Source organism: Gallinula chloropus, assembly GCF_964237585.1.
Source record: "Gallinula chloropus genome assembly, chromosome: 1".
In the NCBI taxonomy this organism is placed as follows: domain Eukaryota; kingdom Metazoa; phylum Chordata; class Aves; order Gruiformes; family Rallidae; genus Gallinula; species Gallinula chloropus.
This window is the reverse complement of record NC_140085.1, coordinates 43691538-43709482: the sequence shown is the minus strand read 5'-3', so window position 1 is coordinate 43709482 and position 17945 is coordinate 43691538. Positions and strand designations below refer to the sequence as shown.

At 43.6% G+C, this 17945-nt stretch overlaps 1 protein-coding gene across 1 annotated transcript; it reads right to left on the bottom strand.

Annotated features, from left to right (window-relative positions):
• Positions 1–945: 945 nt before the first annotated feature.
• Positions 946–7363, bottom strand: LMOD2 (leiomodin 2; the record flags this gene model as incomplete). The annotated part of the gene is made up of 3 exons (XM_084274562.1): positions 946–1379; positions 1703–3064; positions 7091–7363. 3 exons carry the CDS (start codon positions 7361–7363, stop codon positions 1353–1355), a joined length of 1662 nt encoding a protein of 553 aa, XP_084130688.1. The 3' UTR covers positions 946–1352.
• Positions 7364–17945: the final 10582 nt, after the last annotated feature.

Below are 17945 nucleotides of genomic sequence, written 5' to 3'. Positions count from 1 at the left end.
TTTCTGGGAAAAATCTGCCTCATTAATATTTCTAAATGCAAGCTTACCTGCATTTTCCCCATACTACTGCAATATTAGGTAATCTTAAGCAATTTTTCTCTCTGATTGTGGTTTTATGTAAAAGAAATACTAATTCTGCCAATTATTATTGAAATGAGCAAACTAATTAACATTTAGTGGTGCTCCTAAGCCTGTATCTCCTCTTGCCTTTCAACATTTTGGCCACCGCTCAGTTTTCTTCATGTTATTGCTACCTTCACACTAGCTGAAGCACCCAGAACCATAATTAATCTGACAGGGGGAGATGCCCAGTACTACAAGAAGAAGGGCTATTCATGCCATCGCCCGTGATGTGATACCTCCAGCCATGCATCTCGAAACTATATTGGCTCTGCTTCCCCCATATCATATTGACAGTTCACACCCCACTTGCTGCTCAGCTGATATCATATGAAAGTCTTTTTCCACCTGAATGCTAGACTGCTCTTCAAGTTTCTGTCTCTGAATGTCTGCTCTGGGGTTAGATCTGCCTAGATACAGCCGGGTGCACTTGTACTGAGTGCATCTCTGCTGAATAATTCTGCTGTGTCCTTAAAACACCCACATTAATTTTTAACCTTCAATTCAATATGAACTGCAGCTCTACTCAACATCCACTTCCCCTTCTGTTAGAGCAAGGTTTAGGACCTGGTATGCAACACTCTTGACTGAATATATTCCACAGCTTAATTTTCCTTCTGTATAGCCTCATGAACCTTTTTTTTCCCATGTCAGTAGGAAACTGCACTAACATGTGGGCTCAGGTACCACCCTCCAAGCAGGCTCGATGGGTGCAGCTGAGAAAGTTCTCAGATTCTTTGCCAGGAGATTTCCCTAACGGTCATGAACTTGATGCAAAGATGTGGTAGGTTTTTGCTCACACAAATACAGGACTATATGTCTGCTTGAAAGCTGCAAACCATGTTTATTGTAAATTCATGGAAAAAAAAAAGAAAAAAAGATGAAACCACAGGTTGGTAAACTATTACATCTCAGTGTGAAAGGACTTGTCCAGTGATGTGCATTTGGATATTGACAAGAATATCTAAATAAGCAGCAATTTCTGAATAGAAATCTCATTAAATAAAAAAAAGAAAATTATTTCCATATTTACAGATTACAAGGTAAATGTATCCTTAAAGCATTGTTTCACGTTTAGCAGGCCTATTTCTTTGAAATAAAAGAGAAATGGTTTAAATCTAGGGGTGTATTTTGGAGGCAGCTTGCTACACAGTCTATTTTACCACCAGTGAACAGATGAGTAGCCTCTCCTGGACCACTGCAGCACTCTGCTTCTTCTGTTGTCCAGGCTTTCACCGAAGGGCTTCTGGTACCTCCACCTACAAAAAAGAGGTGAGGTGGGGATGGTGTTTGTTATGTTTGCTGTACAGTCCGGATGGCAAAATTCCTACCAGAGCCATAGACAGACTCCTAAGATCCCTGGGCTATGCAGCATCTCCTGCAACGAGCTTGAACCTGGGAAAGTACCCCACCTTCTGCCAAAAACCATGGGCTGAGAAAAGCCTCATGGGAGGAGAGCTTCTCCACAAACCTGTTCCTAAGCTCACATTTCTTATATTTTTTTTATTATTAAACAAAACTTAGCAGAGCTTGTGCTATAACTGAGCCACAATCAGTTACTGAAATGTCACCTCTTACTTACCCGCCTTAATTGCTTGATGCTGCTTGCCCGAATTGCTTCCATAAGGTTGTCATGGAGAGACCTTTGTGGGGTGGAGGGACGGGTGGAGGGTCGTGAACCTTCCTCTGATTTTCTGTCTGGGACTGATTTTAGAGAATCTTTAATTTCTTTCAAGATGCTGTTCTCATGTTTTTTGCTTTTTTTGCCTTTTTTCTTTTTCTGTCCATTCTGTAAGGCTTTTTTTGAGTTTTCTTGCTCTTTGATGACTTCAGCTATATTCCTGGTTGGTGCCTTCTTCTCTGGAATAACTGGGGGGGGAGGAGGAGGAGGTGGAGGTGGTGGAGGAGGTGGGGGAGGAGGGGGAGGTGGGAGCGCAGGAGATGGTGGCTGACTTTTTACTGGTGGTGCTTTCTTATGGAGCTTTGGAGAGGACCAAGGTGAGCTCTTAGGTGACACATAAGGAGAGGACCGAGGCGTCCCCTTCTGCAAGACTTTGGTCTTTGGATTGACGGCTCCATCACCACCAGACTCTTGTTGCCGCTGCTCCTGCATACGCCTTTGCCTTTGTTTATCCATATTTCTTGTCAGGATACTTGTCATGCTCATTCTTGGGCCAGCCAGGTCAAAGTGGTATCCAAGCTTTACCAGAGTGGTGTTCTCTTTCAACAGTTTAACTATGTCCATTTCCACCTGGCTGCCCATGATGTGCCTTTGATTGTGGAACCGAAGTTCTGTTAGAACCTTGTTGTGCTGCAAAGCCCTCATGATGGCCAGCACTCCTTTGCCTGTGATAAAATTTGACTCAATATTCAGACTAGTTATATGCTGGTTTACCTTTAACATACCAGCAATAGCTATAGCAACGTTGTCATCAGCATGTGTGTTAGCCAAGCTGAATGACTTAACCACTGTGTTGTCCCTCAGGGCTTGAGAAAATTGTATAAGCATCTGTGAAGTGATGTTTTCAATGTTGTTCAGATTGACCTCCGTGGTATCAGGGTCATTGCTCCTAACTTTTTCCAAAGCATCCTCAATAACTGTTGGATTTCCACAAGGGTGGATGGCACTGCTTTTTGAACTCAGATTATCGGTGTCTTTTCCCTCATGGCCATTGAGTAAATTTTGATTGTCCTTTACACCGTTACACTTTTTGTGCCTGATGTGGTCAGAACTCCTGCCATCCTCAGGTCTTTCACCAGCTGCAACATTCTGCTTTTCATCATCCTCATCCTCAGCCTCACTTTCATCTTCATCTTCCTCCTCCTCTTCTTCTTCTTCTTCTTCATCCTCTTCAGTATATGCCTCCTCAGACACTTCACTATTGCTTTCTGTGAAATATTCTTCCTGAATGTCTTCTGAGTTGTCGTCTTCTTGCTCACAGTCCTGAATAGGAATGTAGGTGTGGGTGTTAAATATGATTTCAGTAATGTAGCTATTGCCTTTTTGCACAAAAACAATTACATTGAAACTTCAGAGCATTGAAAGCTAAAAATTAATCCCCAGAAACAGAGACAAGTAGAACAGAAAATGTTTCAGCACCTAATGCCTTTTTAACAGTATTTCTTTTCATGTTCTTTAGAAGACAAATGCTAAGCATTAACTGGACTGGTTTTACTGACATCAATGGTTTTTGTCAGGAGAAAATTTGATACAAGATATTGCAACATGGACATTCTCTATGCTTTCTGTGCTGGCATGTCCACAAGGGGATGATGTTATTTGAATCCTTGCCAGCAGAAACACAAGACATCGATTTCAGAATGGACGTGATCTATGAGCAACAAGTTTCTTGATTTCATAAGGATTAGACATCTGTGTCAATGCTCCAACTCCTTTGTCTTAGTACATCTAAAAAGGCATCTAAAGACTGTTATGATTTAGAACACAAACTGTTTGCGCATGTAAACATGTACATCAATGTGCAAAATAATGCAGAATTACAGGAGTCGTGTCAAAAGGACTCTTGAACCTCTGTGCAAGAGCAGTAAAAGGTATGCACCCCAGGGGAGTCTCACCCTCCAGCTGGAGGACTCCAGAAGAGGGACAGCATTATACGGGCTACCCAGACATCATGACCAACCTTATACCTCTCACCCAAAAAGATCTTCCATGACTGAATGAACTGGGGCTGTTCAGCCTTGAGAGAAGAAGACTGAGAGAAGACTGATCAATGTTTATAAATATCTTAAGTGTGGGACACAAGACGAAATGGCCAGCCCCTTTTCAGTTGTCCATGGAGACAGAACAAGGGGCAATAGCCACAAGTTGGAGCACAGGAAGTTCCACATCAACATGCAGAAGAACTTTTGCACAGAGAGTGACAGAGCCCTGGGACAGGCTGCCCAGGGAGGTGGTGGAGTCTCCATCTCTGGAGATATTCGAGACTCGTCTGGATGCCTCCCTGTGCGACCTGTCCTAGCAAACCTGCTTTGGCAGGGGGGTTGGACTCGATGATCTCTTGAGGTCCCTTCCAACCCCTACAATTCTTTGATTCTGTGATGACCCATTTTGTCTACTGGACAAGCCATAGAGTATGCTTTTTTATTCACATCCGTAAATGTTTATAAAATTCTGGATGAAACACAGTGGTTGTGTATGCACTACTCCAGCAGCGCTCAGATTTTAGTCTTCATGCACCCTGCGGAGACACGGCGCTTCTCTTTCGTGCTTCTGGAAAACCAAAGTGTTGCTAACATGACAGACTATATTTAGAAAACCTGTGCAGTTTTAGGTTTCCTCGATTACCTGGCTCTAAAAATTCAAGGAGAAGTTAAACTAACAGTAATGTCAGATGGCAGAGTACTGTCTCACAGTTTTAGGCAGATTTCCATGTTGTGACACGTGCAAAACACAGTCATTTTAATGTTTGCTAAAGTGTGACTCTAATGAAACAGGACATGGAGCTGTTCCAGCCTCTCATTCCTGAATATCCAGTGCCTGGAGAGTTTGAAGATCTCACCCCATTGCCCTGCACATAGAGAGTTCACAGGGTCCAGCCCTATTGCTCCTCTTGTGGATCATGTGTGGGTGAAGCCTTACACTGAGTGATGCTGTGTGACATGCAGAAACAGGGCTGTGTTTAACCCAGGTTTATTGTGGAGCTAAGATTTAGAAACGGGGCTGTGTTTAATCCAGGTTTGTTATGGGGCTAAGATTTAGATCTGCAGCTTCTATACATAATATGCAGACTTGTAAAGCTGAAAACATCAGGCATCCAAGACCCTATCTTCTTGGCTATGCTTTTACCTGTCCAGGAATATGTGCTAAAGCCTTCAACGCAGCTGCAGATGAGGAGACGTTGGTGCCTCTAAACGGGTTGTTAATATGCTTGATGACACTAGACTAATAAGCAAACCCCAAGCTTGACATTTTGTTTTTTGAGCAGCTTTTGTGGGATCAAAGGGAGAATATAGCTTACCGTCATATGCAATATTTGATGTCATAACAATCTGCATAAATTTGAAATAAAACCTTTAAAGACTTAGAGTCGTGCTCTGTTATCGTGACATCGTTTCAGTACAGGACTGCTGCAGGCAGCCTGCTGGGTTTCATCTCAATTTGTAGTAGCAACTTGATGAAAAGTTAGGACCAAGACAGTCAACGCAGAGAGGAAGGTATCTTTGGAGGGCAAGTCATTCACCTGAAAAGGCTATCTATCTGCAGGATGTTTGCCTTCTGGAGGGGCTGATTTCTGACCACTAACTATAGAAGGAACACAAATAACCGTCCTAGATAAGGTGTCTAACTTTCAGACAGTGGAGAGCAAGAAGAAAATTGCTTTCAAGAAACTCAGAAGGAGTTTTCTTACTGCCTTCAGCGGAGAGAGCCTTTTTGCCCTCCACATCAGTGTGTCAACATTTTCATATTTATGGATGCATTTCAGAAGTTTCTTCTCGGATCAAAAATATAGAGGCTTTTGCTAGCACTCTGAGCTTTAGTCAGTACCCATTGTCAATGCCATATAGACATGGAAAAAGAAAAAAAAAATCCTGCCATTATATATGACACCAAACGAGACCTGGTCAGAGGGTTTTTTGGAACTGTCTGGGTTTCAAGTTCCAGACTCATCTGGAAATAAACATTAATCTTGCCATTGCCTCCCTAGGACTTGACAAACAGGGAGTGAAGTCAACGTCTGCAAGCTGACACTAATGGTCTGATGACAGCTAGTGGTCTGTGCGCTTGCCTGCAAAAACATTACACCACCATTCACCAGCATGAGAGAAAGATATCCTGGATATTATTATGGCAGTCTAATTTAACCCAGGTAATTTTTCTTAAAGAGAATGTACAAACTACAATTATTGTCTTGAAAATTAACTGAGCTCCTCAATAAGGGCTCTGTCAGAAGTTCCAAGTCCAGTTTTGCTGTCATTACCACTTGTGCATTATTTTCTACTTAAAGATGGGAAAACCTGCCCTTTAAAGGAGAGTCAGAGCTTGGTATGAAGCAGTGCTTGGAAACCAAAAAGCTACTTACATCCCCAAGTCCTCACTGTGCTTAGAAACTACACAGACCCAGCGTGAAAAGAGACGTGGGTTCGGTATTTTTTTCACGGAGCTCAGTCTCATGAGCTGTTTCGGGGGGTTCCTGGGTGGGGGGCAGACATGGACATTAGCTGAGGCAGAGAGCACTCACCACCTGCTAGGACTGAGCCCTTCGGTGCTGCCTGGCTGTACCACTTATTTGCAGTTCAGGGTCCAGCTTTCATTATTAAAATTTTCATTCTGGGGGACGAGTTGCCTAACAAGCACTACCTGTTGCTTTTTTAGGAATAACAGGTAAAGTGGTTTATCCGCTCACTCTACCTCAGGCCGCTTTTAAATAACTTGAATAACTTTAAATAACCGTCTGACAACACTTGCCAGAAGATTCCCGAGCCGTGCCAGGGATCCTTAGCAGGGACAAAGCAGCAGAAGCTGCTGGCTGCAGCGCAGCCTCCTTTCAGTGAACATGAAGCCTGGTGGCTGCTTAACTTGACTTCTGACACAACATATATTAAAAATTATCTTCCTGACATGCTTCTCAGCAATCCATACTGATTATATTTTTTAAAGGAAAGCACAAGTCCGGGGTTTAACTTTTAAAGATTTTACTCCAAAGAGCACATCACCACCTGGCAGTAATTTCTATCACGACCTTTAAAATAGGTTCCTATTTCAATCGCTAATGACACTTTTTAATTGATTTTCTTCTGTTCTCAACTAAGCTTTTAAGGTACCCCCAGAGATGGAGCAAAACCTCCCTGAGCTCACACGCGATGCTTTAATGGACACAAAAGTACAGCTAACAATGTTTTAAAAAATGCTATAAGGGACTGAAAGAAAATTAAAACCCTGAGCAAGGTTATTCTGGGGAAGGACAAGCCCAAATATTTCCAGGAAACACCGAACACCCCGGTGTCTTACCTTTTCACATGCACCCAATCTCTCTTTTTCTAGGAGCTTCCTGGTCTCTCTCTCCCAGTAGGCCATCAGCGCTTCCCGGCTGAAAGTCCCTGTGGGTGTTTTCTCTGTCAGGCTCTTCTGCCGCTGCCCGACTGGGAGGTTACGGTCCGGCTCTATGTCCTCCAGCTCCCGCTCCAGCTCCTTCAGCTCCTCATCAGTAAGAGAAGCGAGGAGCTCATCTTCATCGATGTCTTCATATTTACTGAGCTCTCTTCTGTAGCCAAAGGTAGACATGGTCCCGCTTGGTCAGGCTGGAACAAACCTGAAGTGACTAGGCATTCAAGAAGGCTGCAGCAGGGAAGCTGTCTCTCGTTTGGTCAGCAACTGTTTCCCTGTGTAGCAGAGGCACCCTTTTTAAGAGTAATCATCGGGGGCTTACGACAATGCACGAAGGGATGAAAGCATGCTCCGTTTTAAGCATCAGACGTCAGCTAGACATCTGAACAGCAAGAATGTCCCAACACTAGTGTTTGCAGGTCCCTTAAAGAGGGGGATTATTGACACACTGGCCATGGCCATATTTAGAGCAGGCAGCTAGCAGGAGAATACCAGCCTCGCGGGCGGGCAGGGGGGGGCGGGTGGAGGTGGCAGCAAATAAAAGCCCCGGGTGCATTTACACAGGCTTCACGTCCAAACCGCAGTAGGGAACGAACTATGAAAGCCCATTTAATCCTTAAGCTGCCACAGGGGCTGGAAATAAAACACCCTCGCCGTTGTTCAGCGTTTCACGGTTTTCCAGCGGAACCGCGCTGTTATCCCGCCAAGGTGTTTGCAGGAGGTTGGGATCAGTGGGAAGGCAGCCCGAGGGCAGGAGGTCGGCATGACGGCACCTGCGGGGAGCACCACTCCGCAATGTCACGCCTCCTTGCTTGTAACAAATCACACAAACGGATTATTTATTATTAATTCACCCATATTTTAATTGTTTTTTCCTCAAGGGTGACCAGAGAGTCAGCTCGACGTGTCCATTTGGAGCTTCTGTGAGATTTGCTTTTTTCACGCAGAGACTTTATCTCCCCACACAGATCCCCAGAGCTTTTGGGGATACCAGTCCTGGGTGGGCAGCAGGGCTCCTTCTTCATCACTTGTGACAGCCCCTAGCAAATGAAAGCCTCTGGTGGCTATTTTAGTTAACAGCCATCGCTCGCTGCCACTGACTGATGTGCAGCTGGAGAGTGCCCTTCACTTGTTAGCTTTAAATGTGTATCTACATTATCACGTCTGCTCGTAAACGATGGATTATTCCAATAGTATTTTTATACACAGCTATCTTCCAGTGTAAGAAGCCACAGACTGAAAGGGTAAAGTTCATACTGGGGTTTTGTTGTTGTTTGTTTTTTTAAATTCTTTTCTTTATTAGCTATTAATGAACCAGCAACATCTTCTGAAAGGTGCCAGCCAGCAGTATCTGCAGACCCATGTCGGGGGAGAGAGAGTGGGGGAAGAAGAAGAGAGAAAGACAGAGAAAAGGCTAGTTTTGGTACAGGGAATTAGGAGCACATCTGTAATGACATACATAAACCTTATTAAAGATAATACATGGTGGGTTTATTTTTTAGATAGCTAGTCAGGTCAGTATTTAATACAAATGGAAATGAAAATAATTTGAACTATGTTCTTGTCTAACATAATGTCTTTTTTGGTTAGCATGGATTGGACACCTGACATGATGTATGATGTTTAGCCAAACTGCTCGTTTAGTTTTATTATTATGCATATTTCTTTACTGGTAATTGAGAGAGGAGATTGAGCATGATTTTAATAAACAGATTTGATAAAGAAATTGCAGTTTTCCTTTGATCACTTTTCTATATGAGCTGCATGCAGTTTAGCTTGCTCAAGAAGGGGGATGAAAGCTTACAAGCTTCGCCTTCCCTGACACATGAAATACATTAATAAAGCAGTCTAGAGAAAATTATGCATCTTAAAATAAATATCTGCAGGTCATTTACATTGATCAAATCTTTGCCTAAAATAAAAAACGGGAAGATGAGAATGAGTTTGGCTGAGGGAGCCAAGAGTGGTACCTCCATGCTACTGCGATGGGTCACCTGTGTCTAGACAAGGCAGTGGGTCAGTAAAAGCTCCTTCACTATTTCAGCTCCACTTGCAGAAATTATGCTTAGGCCCAATTCTGTAAGATATGGAACAGCAGGGGGGGTAGAAAAAAGGTACCTTTTTTCTTTTAACTTTGCATCATGCATGCTGACTTTGTCAGTAATTAAGTGTATATAACAAGATTCCAAACAATTTTATTTCCCTGGCATGTCTAGAACAATGGTTCACTTTGTTATCATTGGAATTAGCTGGAGAAGCAGCACCATAAAATGATTTTTCTTGGGTGCATTTTTGCAGACATCATTTTGTTGCAAACGTTTTTAGATGGAGTTGGTTAGAAACTTTGCACCAGACAAACACTAACTGAAACTGAAATACTTTTACAAATATGCTATATTTTATTGGTACAGTGTTGACATGTACAACACTGATATGTTCATATATTCAAATATAATGCTTCTGAGACAATTCTGAGCCTTCTGCTTTTCCTTTTTTCTCAGCCACAACAAAATCTGTAAGTGCCCGAATTTTCCTGGGCTGAGAGTCCATAATAAAAATTACAAACAGACAGATACCTGAATGGTCTAAAGCCTTCTATGTATCATTCAGATTTCCCAAACTTGAAGAAACTTCAAAAAATTAACATGTATCACTCACTTTTAAAATATTGTTCCAAAGGATGATTTAGACCAGTCCTTGGCAGCAACATGGATATTGCCTTCTGTGCTACTCCTTGCTGAGGCACAGTACAACACTAGGACTGTGGTGATGTTTTTCTATACATAAAATGTCTATTCTAACCATGTCATATGAGGATTTAAAGTTATGACTATGGACTGACATGGTATTTTATTGTTAATGTCTCCCCCGAAGCAGGAGGGAAACTGGCACAGTTAGGTGAGGTTATGAGAGGTTTGGGGCTTTTCTTAATCCTTTAGATGTCACCCATGGTAATTTGGGACACATTCTTTACATGGAGTTGGCCAAGGGCAAAGACCCACAAACACTCTCTAGAACAATTTCAATGAAAATAATAAGTCCATAACACATGGCAAATTGCACACAGAATAAGGATGCCAAAACTTTAAAGCTAAGTACTCACAGGTCAGAAAATGTGGGAAAAATATGTGTCCTCACCTGATGGTGCAGTCCTTAATTCCATAAATCTGTAATCATATACTTTGATCCTGGACCTGGGAGTCCCCAGGACCTTTACTCTTCTTTGGTGTACAGGAGAGATCACGCATATCTAATAAACAGCCTTTCAGCATTTTGCTTTGCCCCTGTTCTTTGGTGTATCAAGACTAACAGCTTTATTTGTCCAGCAGCCCATTCATAAGACATGAAGTTGTTACTGCCTTTGTGAGGAGGAAGAATAGAGGTACAGATTGAAAGTACCCACTAATCTGGAGTTTAGGATTCACTTTTTGGGGGTATTTGATATTACCCGAGCTGGCCAGGGCTAGGTTACTGTAGGCACCAGGCACTGCTGAAGCAGCCCACCACTTCCACTGTTCAGGTCACAGGTTCCAACTTCTGAGTGGAATTCAGCTGCAAAGATGTGATTCATCTCATTTTCCTGTTATTAGCATCCCTGACTGAAACCTTTTGTTCTTGTTCTGCATTCCCATTCCTCAGGTATTACACGTTTGGATTTCTGCAAAGAACATGCTAAAAAATAGCAGTCTGAGCATCCTGTTATACATCCCAGGCTAGGTGCTTGATTACACCATCCTAAATAGTTTAGAAAGTGAGGTGGCACAGTGAGCTTCCTTTCATCACAGAAGGCAGGAGAGCAGAGCGTGAGCCACATGTAGCAGGCGAGGGCAGGTTTATACCGGCTGTGTTGACCACTGTTCTGGATAAATCTTCCCCAGTGCTTCGCCACCTCCCCACAGAAAACCCCAAAGCACCTCCCAAACACCCTGCTGAAACCTTTGTGTACGGAAATAAACAGTTTCACATGTAGGCCACGACAACTCATCACTCAATCGACTGAATTATTACAAACTTTGTTCCTTTCAGTAACTGGGCTAAGTTAAAAAAGAAAAAAGGAAAGGAAAGGAAAGGAAAGGAAAGGAAAGGAAAGGAAAGGAAAGGAAAGGAAAGGAAAGGAAAGGAAAGGAAAGGAAAGGAAAGGAAAGGAAAGGAAAGGAAAGGAAAGGAAAGGAAAGGAAAGGAAAGGAAAGGAAAGGAAAGGAAAGGAAAGGAAAGGAAAGGAAAGGAAAGGAAAGGAAAGGAAAGGAAAGGAAAGGAAAGGAAAGGAAAGGAAAGGAAAGGAAAGGAAAGGAAAGGAAAGGAAAGGAAAGGAAAGGAAAAAGAATTAGAAGCCCCTGTTTTATAGGGACAGGTTTCCCCTCTGCCACTGTAGATGCACCCAGGTTCCTGGCTTCAAGTGGGATGGAGCCCACGCAGCAGCACCTAGATTGTAGACAAGGCTTTCGATCTTTCCTAGACAGGTGAGCTATCTTCTCAGTCGCAAAAGAGGAAACCCTTCTAAGTGCTTACACGTCCTTTTTTTTCCTCTCCATGCATCTATTTCAAGCAGCAGCACAGGCAGCCTTGTCCTGCTTCTCACACGTTTCCAGCCTTTGGGCACATCGACCCAATTGCTGAAAGGACATGAGCCACACCCAAGGTGGGAGGGGGGGTGGTAATTACCCCCCCAGCTAGGCAAAACCCACAGTTAAAGCTTTACTTCCACTCGTGTGGGTGCAGGGAATACAACAGGCAAGCAAAGAGAGGGCTGCACAACCTTGTCCTCAGGCGCGGGACACGGCCGGCCCCAGGACAGCGGCTATTTCAGTCCCAGCTCCTGGGGACAGCCTGTCAGACAGATGCGTTGGCTCATACCGAGCTGCAGTCCCACGCCGCAGGAACAGGTCCAATTACCATAGAGCACATTAAAAACAATGCACCACAGCACGTCTGGGCTTTCCCCATCTCTCCCGCTGCTCCTCTGTCTACGCTGCCCACCCCTGCCTCACGCCACTGCTTTTGCACCCCTCGTTTCTCAAACAGTTCCTTCCCTCCCACCCCAACCCCCCAGCCTCATGCAGACCCCCAGGCACCAGCTCTCCCTCCCTGTCTCCTTGCCGCTGCCTGGCCTTCTCCATCCCTGGCTCTGCACAGCCCCTCACCGTCCTCACCCGCCTCCACAGCCCGTTCCCTGACCTCTCCTTCCCTCTCCTTCCCTCTCCTCCTTGCACGTCTGTCTCCTGCCACTGTGCTCCTCACTGCCTGCCTTCCCTCTCCCACCTATGTGATTATATATACACACACACAATGCATCTATAATTATTAATGAATAATATATAGTTATAATAAAATGTATATATTATATATAACAATGTAATAATTTATTTTATATACTATTTATACATGTAATACACATATATAGTACATATAGCTATTATATCTATATTTATATATATGTATGTGTGTGTCTCAATTTCTATATGCTGCTTCTACAGGCCAGATTGAATGCAGGGTCCAAATCAGCCAAGGGATCAGCAACCTGGCATCTGGAGAGGACTGTTAGGCAGACTGATGGGACAAGCTGTAGCTCCTTCCCCCGGGAGACCAGCATAACTTGCAAAAACTGTGCTCGCCATACTGTTCCTGAAAAGGATATGTCATCACCTACTTTTAACAGTGGTATCTGCAGAGCAAATGGGATAAAGCATGTGCTGGTGGCATTTGAAGGAACAATTTTTCAGCTGTTTTTCGCTATGCCAGATGATTCTGTTGTCCAGCCCGTCTCTCCCGGTGATGCTGTAAACAGGGAGTTACACAGGAGAAAAAGATATTTCCCTTCATCAGTGCTGGAGAAAAATAAGAAGTGGGGTAAGTTTAAAGATGACCCTGATTCCAAACCAGTCTTTGCTTGGGAATTGGAATCAGCACCCTAACTCCAAGATGAATTTTTCCCACTGATCCCCTGCAGCACACCCCAGGCTACCAGGAGGGCAGATTCCAGGTTCAGATTGTAGCTTGACAACTCGGACCCATCACAAACAGTGATCAGCTTTCACTCAAAAACATGTGCATGTGGGCTGCCTTATAGCTCAGATTAGTTTTGAAAACAGCATTCCCAACAGTTGCTGGGGCCACAACCAGAAGTCTATATACAACACTATATATCCACAAACCATAGGGCAACCGCCAGGAGTGTCCAGGTTGCCTTGCTTATCACAAGAAGAGTCATAATGCGTGAAGAAGGGAATGTGGTCCAGTAGTACCGCTGATGGGAAGAGCATAAGGATGTGTCTTGGACAGGAGCGTCAGGAGTTTGATTTGGCTGCAGGGAAGCCTGGGGGAGAGGTGAGAGGGGGGAAGAAATTCATCTGGTTACAAGCACGGATCCCAAAGGTCTATTTGGTTATAGAGAGAGGCACATAGCTGGGTGCTAAGGGTGCAGCAGACTATGGGTTTATTGCTCCTTTTGCCTTCCTGTATCACACAAAAGCAGGGAAGACAAGGGGAAGAAATAAATTTTACTGCATAAACGTCATCCCCAGTTTTCTTTCCTTTTGTCACAGTACATTTTAGCCATCTTGTATCAGCATAATGCCATGTTCTGTAATAACAGGGTGAGATGAACTTTGACAGCACAATCTATTCCTGCCAGGGTTTTGATCAAAGCCAAGTGCTTCTCCACATCTCTGCGGACTGGTCATTTCCTCGGTGTCGGTTTTTGCCTCACCGAGAAGACGAACAGCTTTGTACACAGTGATGCTCTTAACGCTCTTGCTTTCATACAGCTGGTCTTACCCCTCAGGAAGAATTTCAGTGTGCTTTACAAACATTGCCAACAGATTTACAAACTATATATAGAAATCATTTCACTCGCTACTGATGCACAGACATAGGGTGACCACAGCAGCTGTTTGGAATTACATCGCGATATTGCTCAACAGGTTTGGACGGGAAGTAGAGGCCACTGTGTTGCAAAGAAAGTAGCGGAGGAACTGCTGCATGCGCAAAAAATGTGGGGTTTGGAAGCGTGGTTTGAATGGGATCCTCTCCAGGAATCTGCAGGTAAGCTCTTCTTTCCCCCCAAAAGCATGATAAGATAGGTGACATCTGCCAAAGTAAATATCGCATTGTTCCTGATGGTATTTGCATCTACACCATATTGGCATGTCCAGGTCAGGTAGTTATTGTAAGTGATTATAAAAAGCGCATGGACTTAATCCTTTGTTCAGTGCCTGAGTACCAGAAGGTTCTCCCACATAGCTTACCCAAGCAGAGTTTGCCATTCAGATATAAAATTGCTCTGTTTCTTTACAGGCAGCAAGCAATATAGGTACTTACTTCTGTATTTAAAGGCTGAGTGAACTGGGGCTGTTCAGCCTTGAGAGAAGAAGACTGAGAGGGGATCTGATCAATGTTTATAAGTATCTTAAGTGTGGGGGACAGGGGAAATGGCCAGCCTCTGTGGAGACAGGACAAGGGGCAATGGCCTCAAGTTGGAGCATATGAAGTTCTGCACCAACATGCAAAAGAACTATTTCACAGTGAGGGTGACAGAGCCCTGGGACAGGCTCCCTAGGGGGGGCGTTGTGGAGTCTCCATCTCTGGAGATATTCGAGACCCGTCTGGATGCCTCCCTGTGCAACCTGTCCTAGGGAACCTGCTTTGACAGGGGGTTTGGACTCGATGATCTCATGAGGTCCCTTCCAACCCCTACGATTCTGTGATTCTGTGATTTAGTATTTCTTTGTTTTTTCTCACTTTTTTAAACAGTGTGTGTTTATGAACATTTTTTTTTAAAGGAGAACCCATCAATATAAACAACTGATGTAATTTATAGGGAATTAAATACATGCAACAGTATTAAGTAAATTATTTATTTTCTTTCTTTGTGTCTGTTTTTTTAAATAGCCCATATTAATGATGATGGGAGTTCTGGACCCCATAGCTACCATGCACATCGAATGCAGAGAAAAGACATTTGATCAGTTTTGCCTGATCAAATGTAGAGGTGTCTACTGAAAATGTGAATTTTGAAAATTAAATGTAAATACCTTGTACATGTCTCCAGAGCTACACTGTTACATTAGTCTTACAGATACTAACAATTTTCTAATATATTTTTACAGCTTTTCAGGAGAAGTAGGAACCACAAGCTCCTCGGGGACTCTTTTTCCTGCTCTAAGTACCTCTTTGGCTGCTGTGAGTGACACTTAAGGGAGCATTTCAGCATTTCATTCCCCACTGCAATACACACCTTTAAATATTTATACAGCAATTTGGTACACTTGCCCATGTACTTCTTTCTGATTTATCCAGCATCTGTCCTGGTAAAGAATTGAGATGGATTTCTTTGAAGACTGTTCCATGGTTTTGGGGAGAGAAAGTGCATTTTTGAATCAAGGTCATTTTCTGCAGGGTGCAGAAAAGGCCTCAGAAGGATAGGCCATATGGGTGGCAAGGTGCCAGTTTTAATTAGTGCAGCCCAAACAAGCAATTTCCAGTGGAAAGGTCAGGGAAAGAACACACCAGAATAGGGCCATTAAGGCTGAAAATCACTTTGGATGGAATTACTTTTCTTTCTACCACTTTCCTGAGCAGAGATCTATCCATCCTAATGATCGCAGGATAGGGAATAAAAAAGAAGGAGAAGTGGGGGTAGGCTTTAAAAGGATTCTGACTGATTCAGTAGGTAGAGTACACCAGGGAGGCAGTGCTGGCTACACAGAAGACACAGAGGTGAGGGCAAGGGATTTGATTGGTTTCATATTTAAAGGGGGTGATGGGAAAGCAAAAGAGATGAGACCTTTTCTACAGAGGTAAGGGATCATGAATTTACACCACTTTTCTCCATGCAAACTCTGACCAGCTGGGTACTTTAGAAACCTTATTTTACCCCAGGCAAGGGTCAGAAAAAGGTCCCATTGCTCTACTGCAAGGTAGACACAAAAGAGCTCTGTGACTGTGTTTTTCCATGCATGACTCCCGTACTATCAGCAGCAGCCTGAGAAAGGGCAGCTCAGGCACCAAGGGCCCGAGCCAGGACACTGACTGCTGCCAGTGAAACAGCAAAATTGTTCCCTCTTGATACTCTGAACAAGGATCTGCTGTGCCAGCTCCCCAGCTCAGAGGGTCGCCAATGCATGGAAGTTTTATGGGAGGCAGACGACATCACGGTCCCTACAGAAAATAGCTGATCATATTGACAACTCATGGCTATGGTTTAGTCCTTCACCAAGCTATGAAAACACTTAACAGCTACAAAGTCCATCTTGTTGGTGCTGCTAAGGCTGACGTAACCACTGTTGAATGCTTGGCTCCTTGGAGAGCTCATCAGCCTGCTGCAGCTGCTTGTGTCAGATTTTATGAGAAACAGAGACCAAATGATACCTCTGCTTTCAAACATTGTCCCCAAACCAAGAGGAGTCTCTACCCCAGAGCATACCTGAATCCATGCCAGGGCATTTAATTACTTCTAGCCAACATCGCCCGTGGGGTGGGCATGCCATGGAATTGGGTTGCGGTGGAACACCACATGAGTCACACCCAAATAGCAGAGAAAATTAAATCCCAGCATTTCAAGGGTTCAATCATAGTCCGAGCAGGGGAAGGAAAAAAAAAAAAGGAGTATTTTTATTCCCTATCAATTTCTTCTTCCAGCTGTGGCTGCTGCCTTTGCCTCTTTTCACACAACCACCAGTCCTGGACCAGTCAGATTTCCTGCTCCCACCAGCACATCCTCAACTTCACAGAAGTGGTGTTCAGTGGTCTGGCTGCAAAACATGGGAATCGAAAGACCAGTGTCCATCTAATTCCTAGCTGTGCCATAAGCATGACATGGGGCAAACAGCTTGCTCTCTCTGTCTGTTTTGACTCTCATTCCATTTAAAACAAAGCCTGTCCCCCTCCATCTCCATTCAGTTCACAGATGACTTGAAAGCATTAAAGATCCTTTCTCATAATGTACTTACTCTGGCATCCAGGAAAGAAAAACTTCTATAGACACTTGTAATGTTGAAGGACAGAAAATCTTTAAAACAGGATTAAGCCGCCTTCTATAACAGCCTACCAAAGTACAAAAAGAGCCCAGATGTGTTGTTTAAAAGATAACACTATGATGTCTTTTTGGCTTATCTAATCATGTTTTAAGGACTAGTCCATGATACTTTAAACACTTGGAGCAATACTCCATCCTAGAGCTGAAGGCTTTGATGCCACATGCAATGTAACTATTCCCTGAGGCGTGTATAAAGTCCTAAATATAAACCTTGGCCCATGAACTAAAATTACTAATGGAATTTGGCTCTAGCCACAGAAAGGGTTTAAAATCTCCTGTCTAAAGCCCTATTTGATCAGGTTTCTTTTGCTGGTTGCAGTGTACTGTATCAGATATGTGACTACCCAGATTCTTGTGCTGTGGTCACTGTATTCATGAAAATTACCGCTATTTAAGACTTATTATTGTTAAGCCTGTATTTCTGTTTAGGAATTCTCACCTAGAATTATCAATTTATAGTTTATGCAGTATACATGCATCTACCCTGGTAGGTTCAGGATGCTTTGGTCAATGGAGCCTTGACTGTGGACAGCTGTGTTGGGTGTACTGAGGACTCTGTGCTCAGACCACACCTGGAGTCACCAGCCATCTGGGCCGTCCTCTTCTCAAAGCACTGGTGCAGATGGCAGGTACCTAGAAATTTCCACATATTACAAAATTCTTAACCATTAAGCCTTCTGTCCAACCCTCTCCATGTCCCAGACCAGCAATTTTCACTCCTTTCTT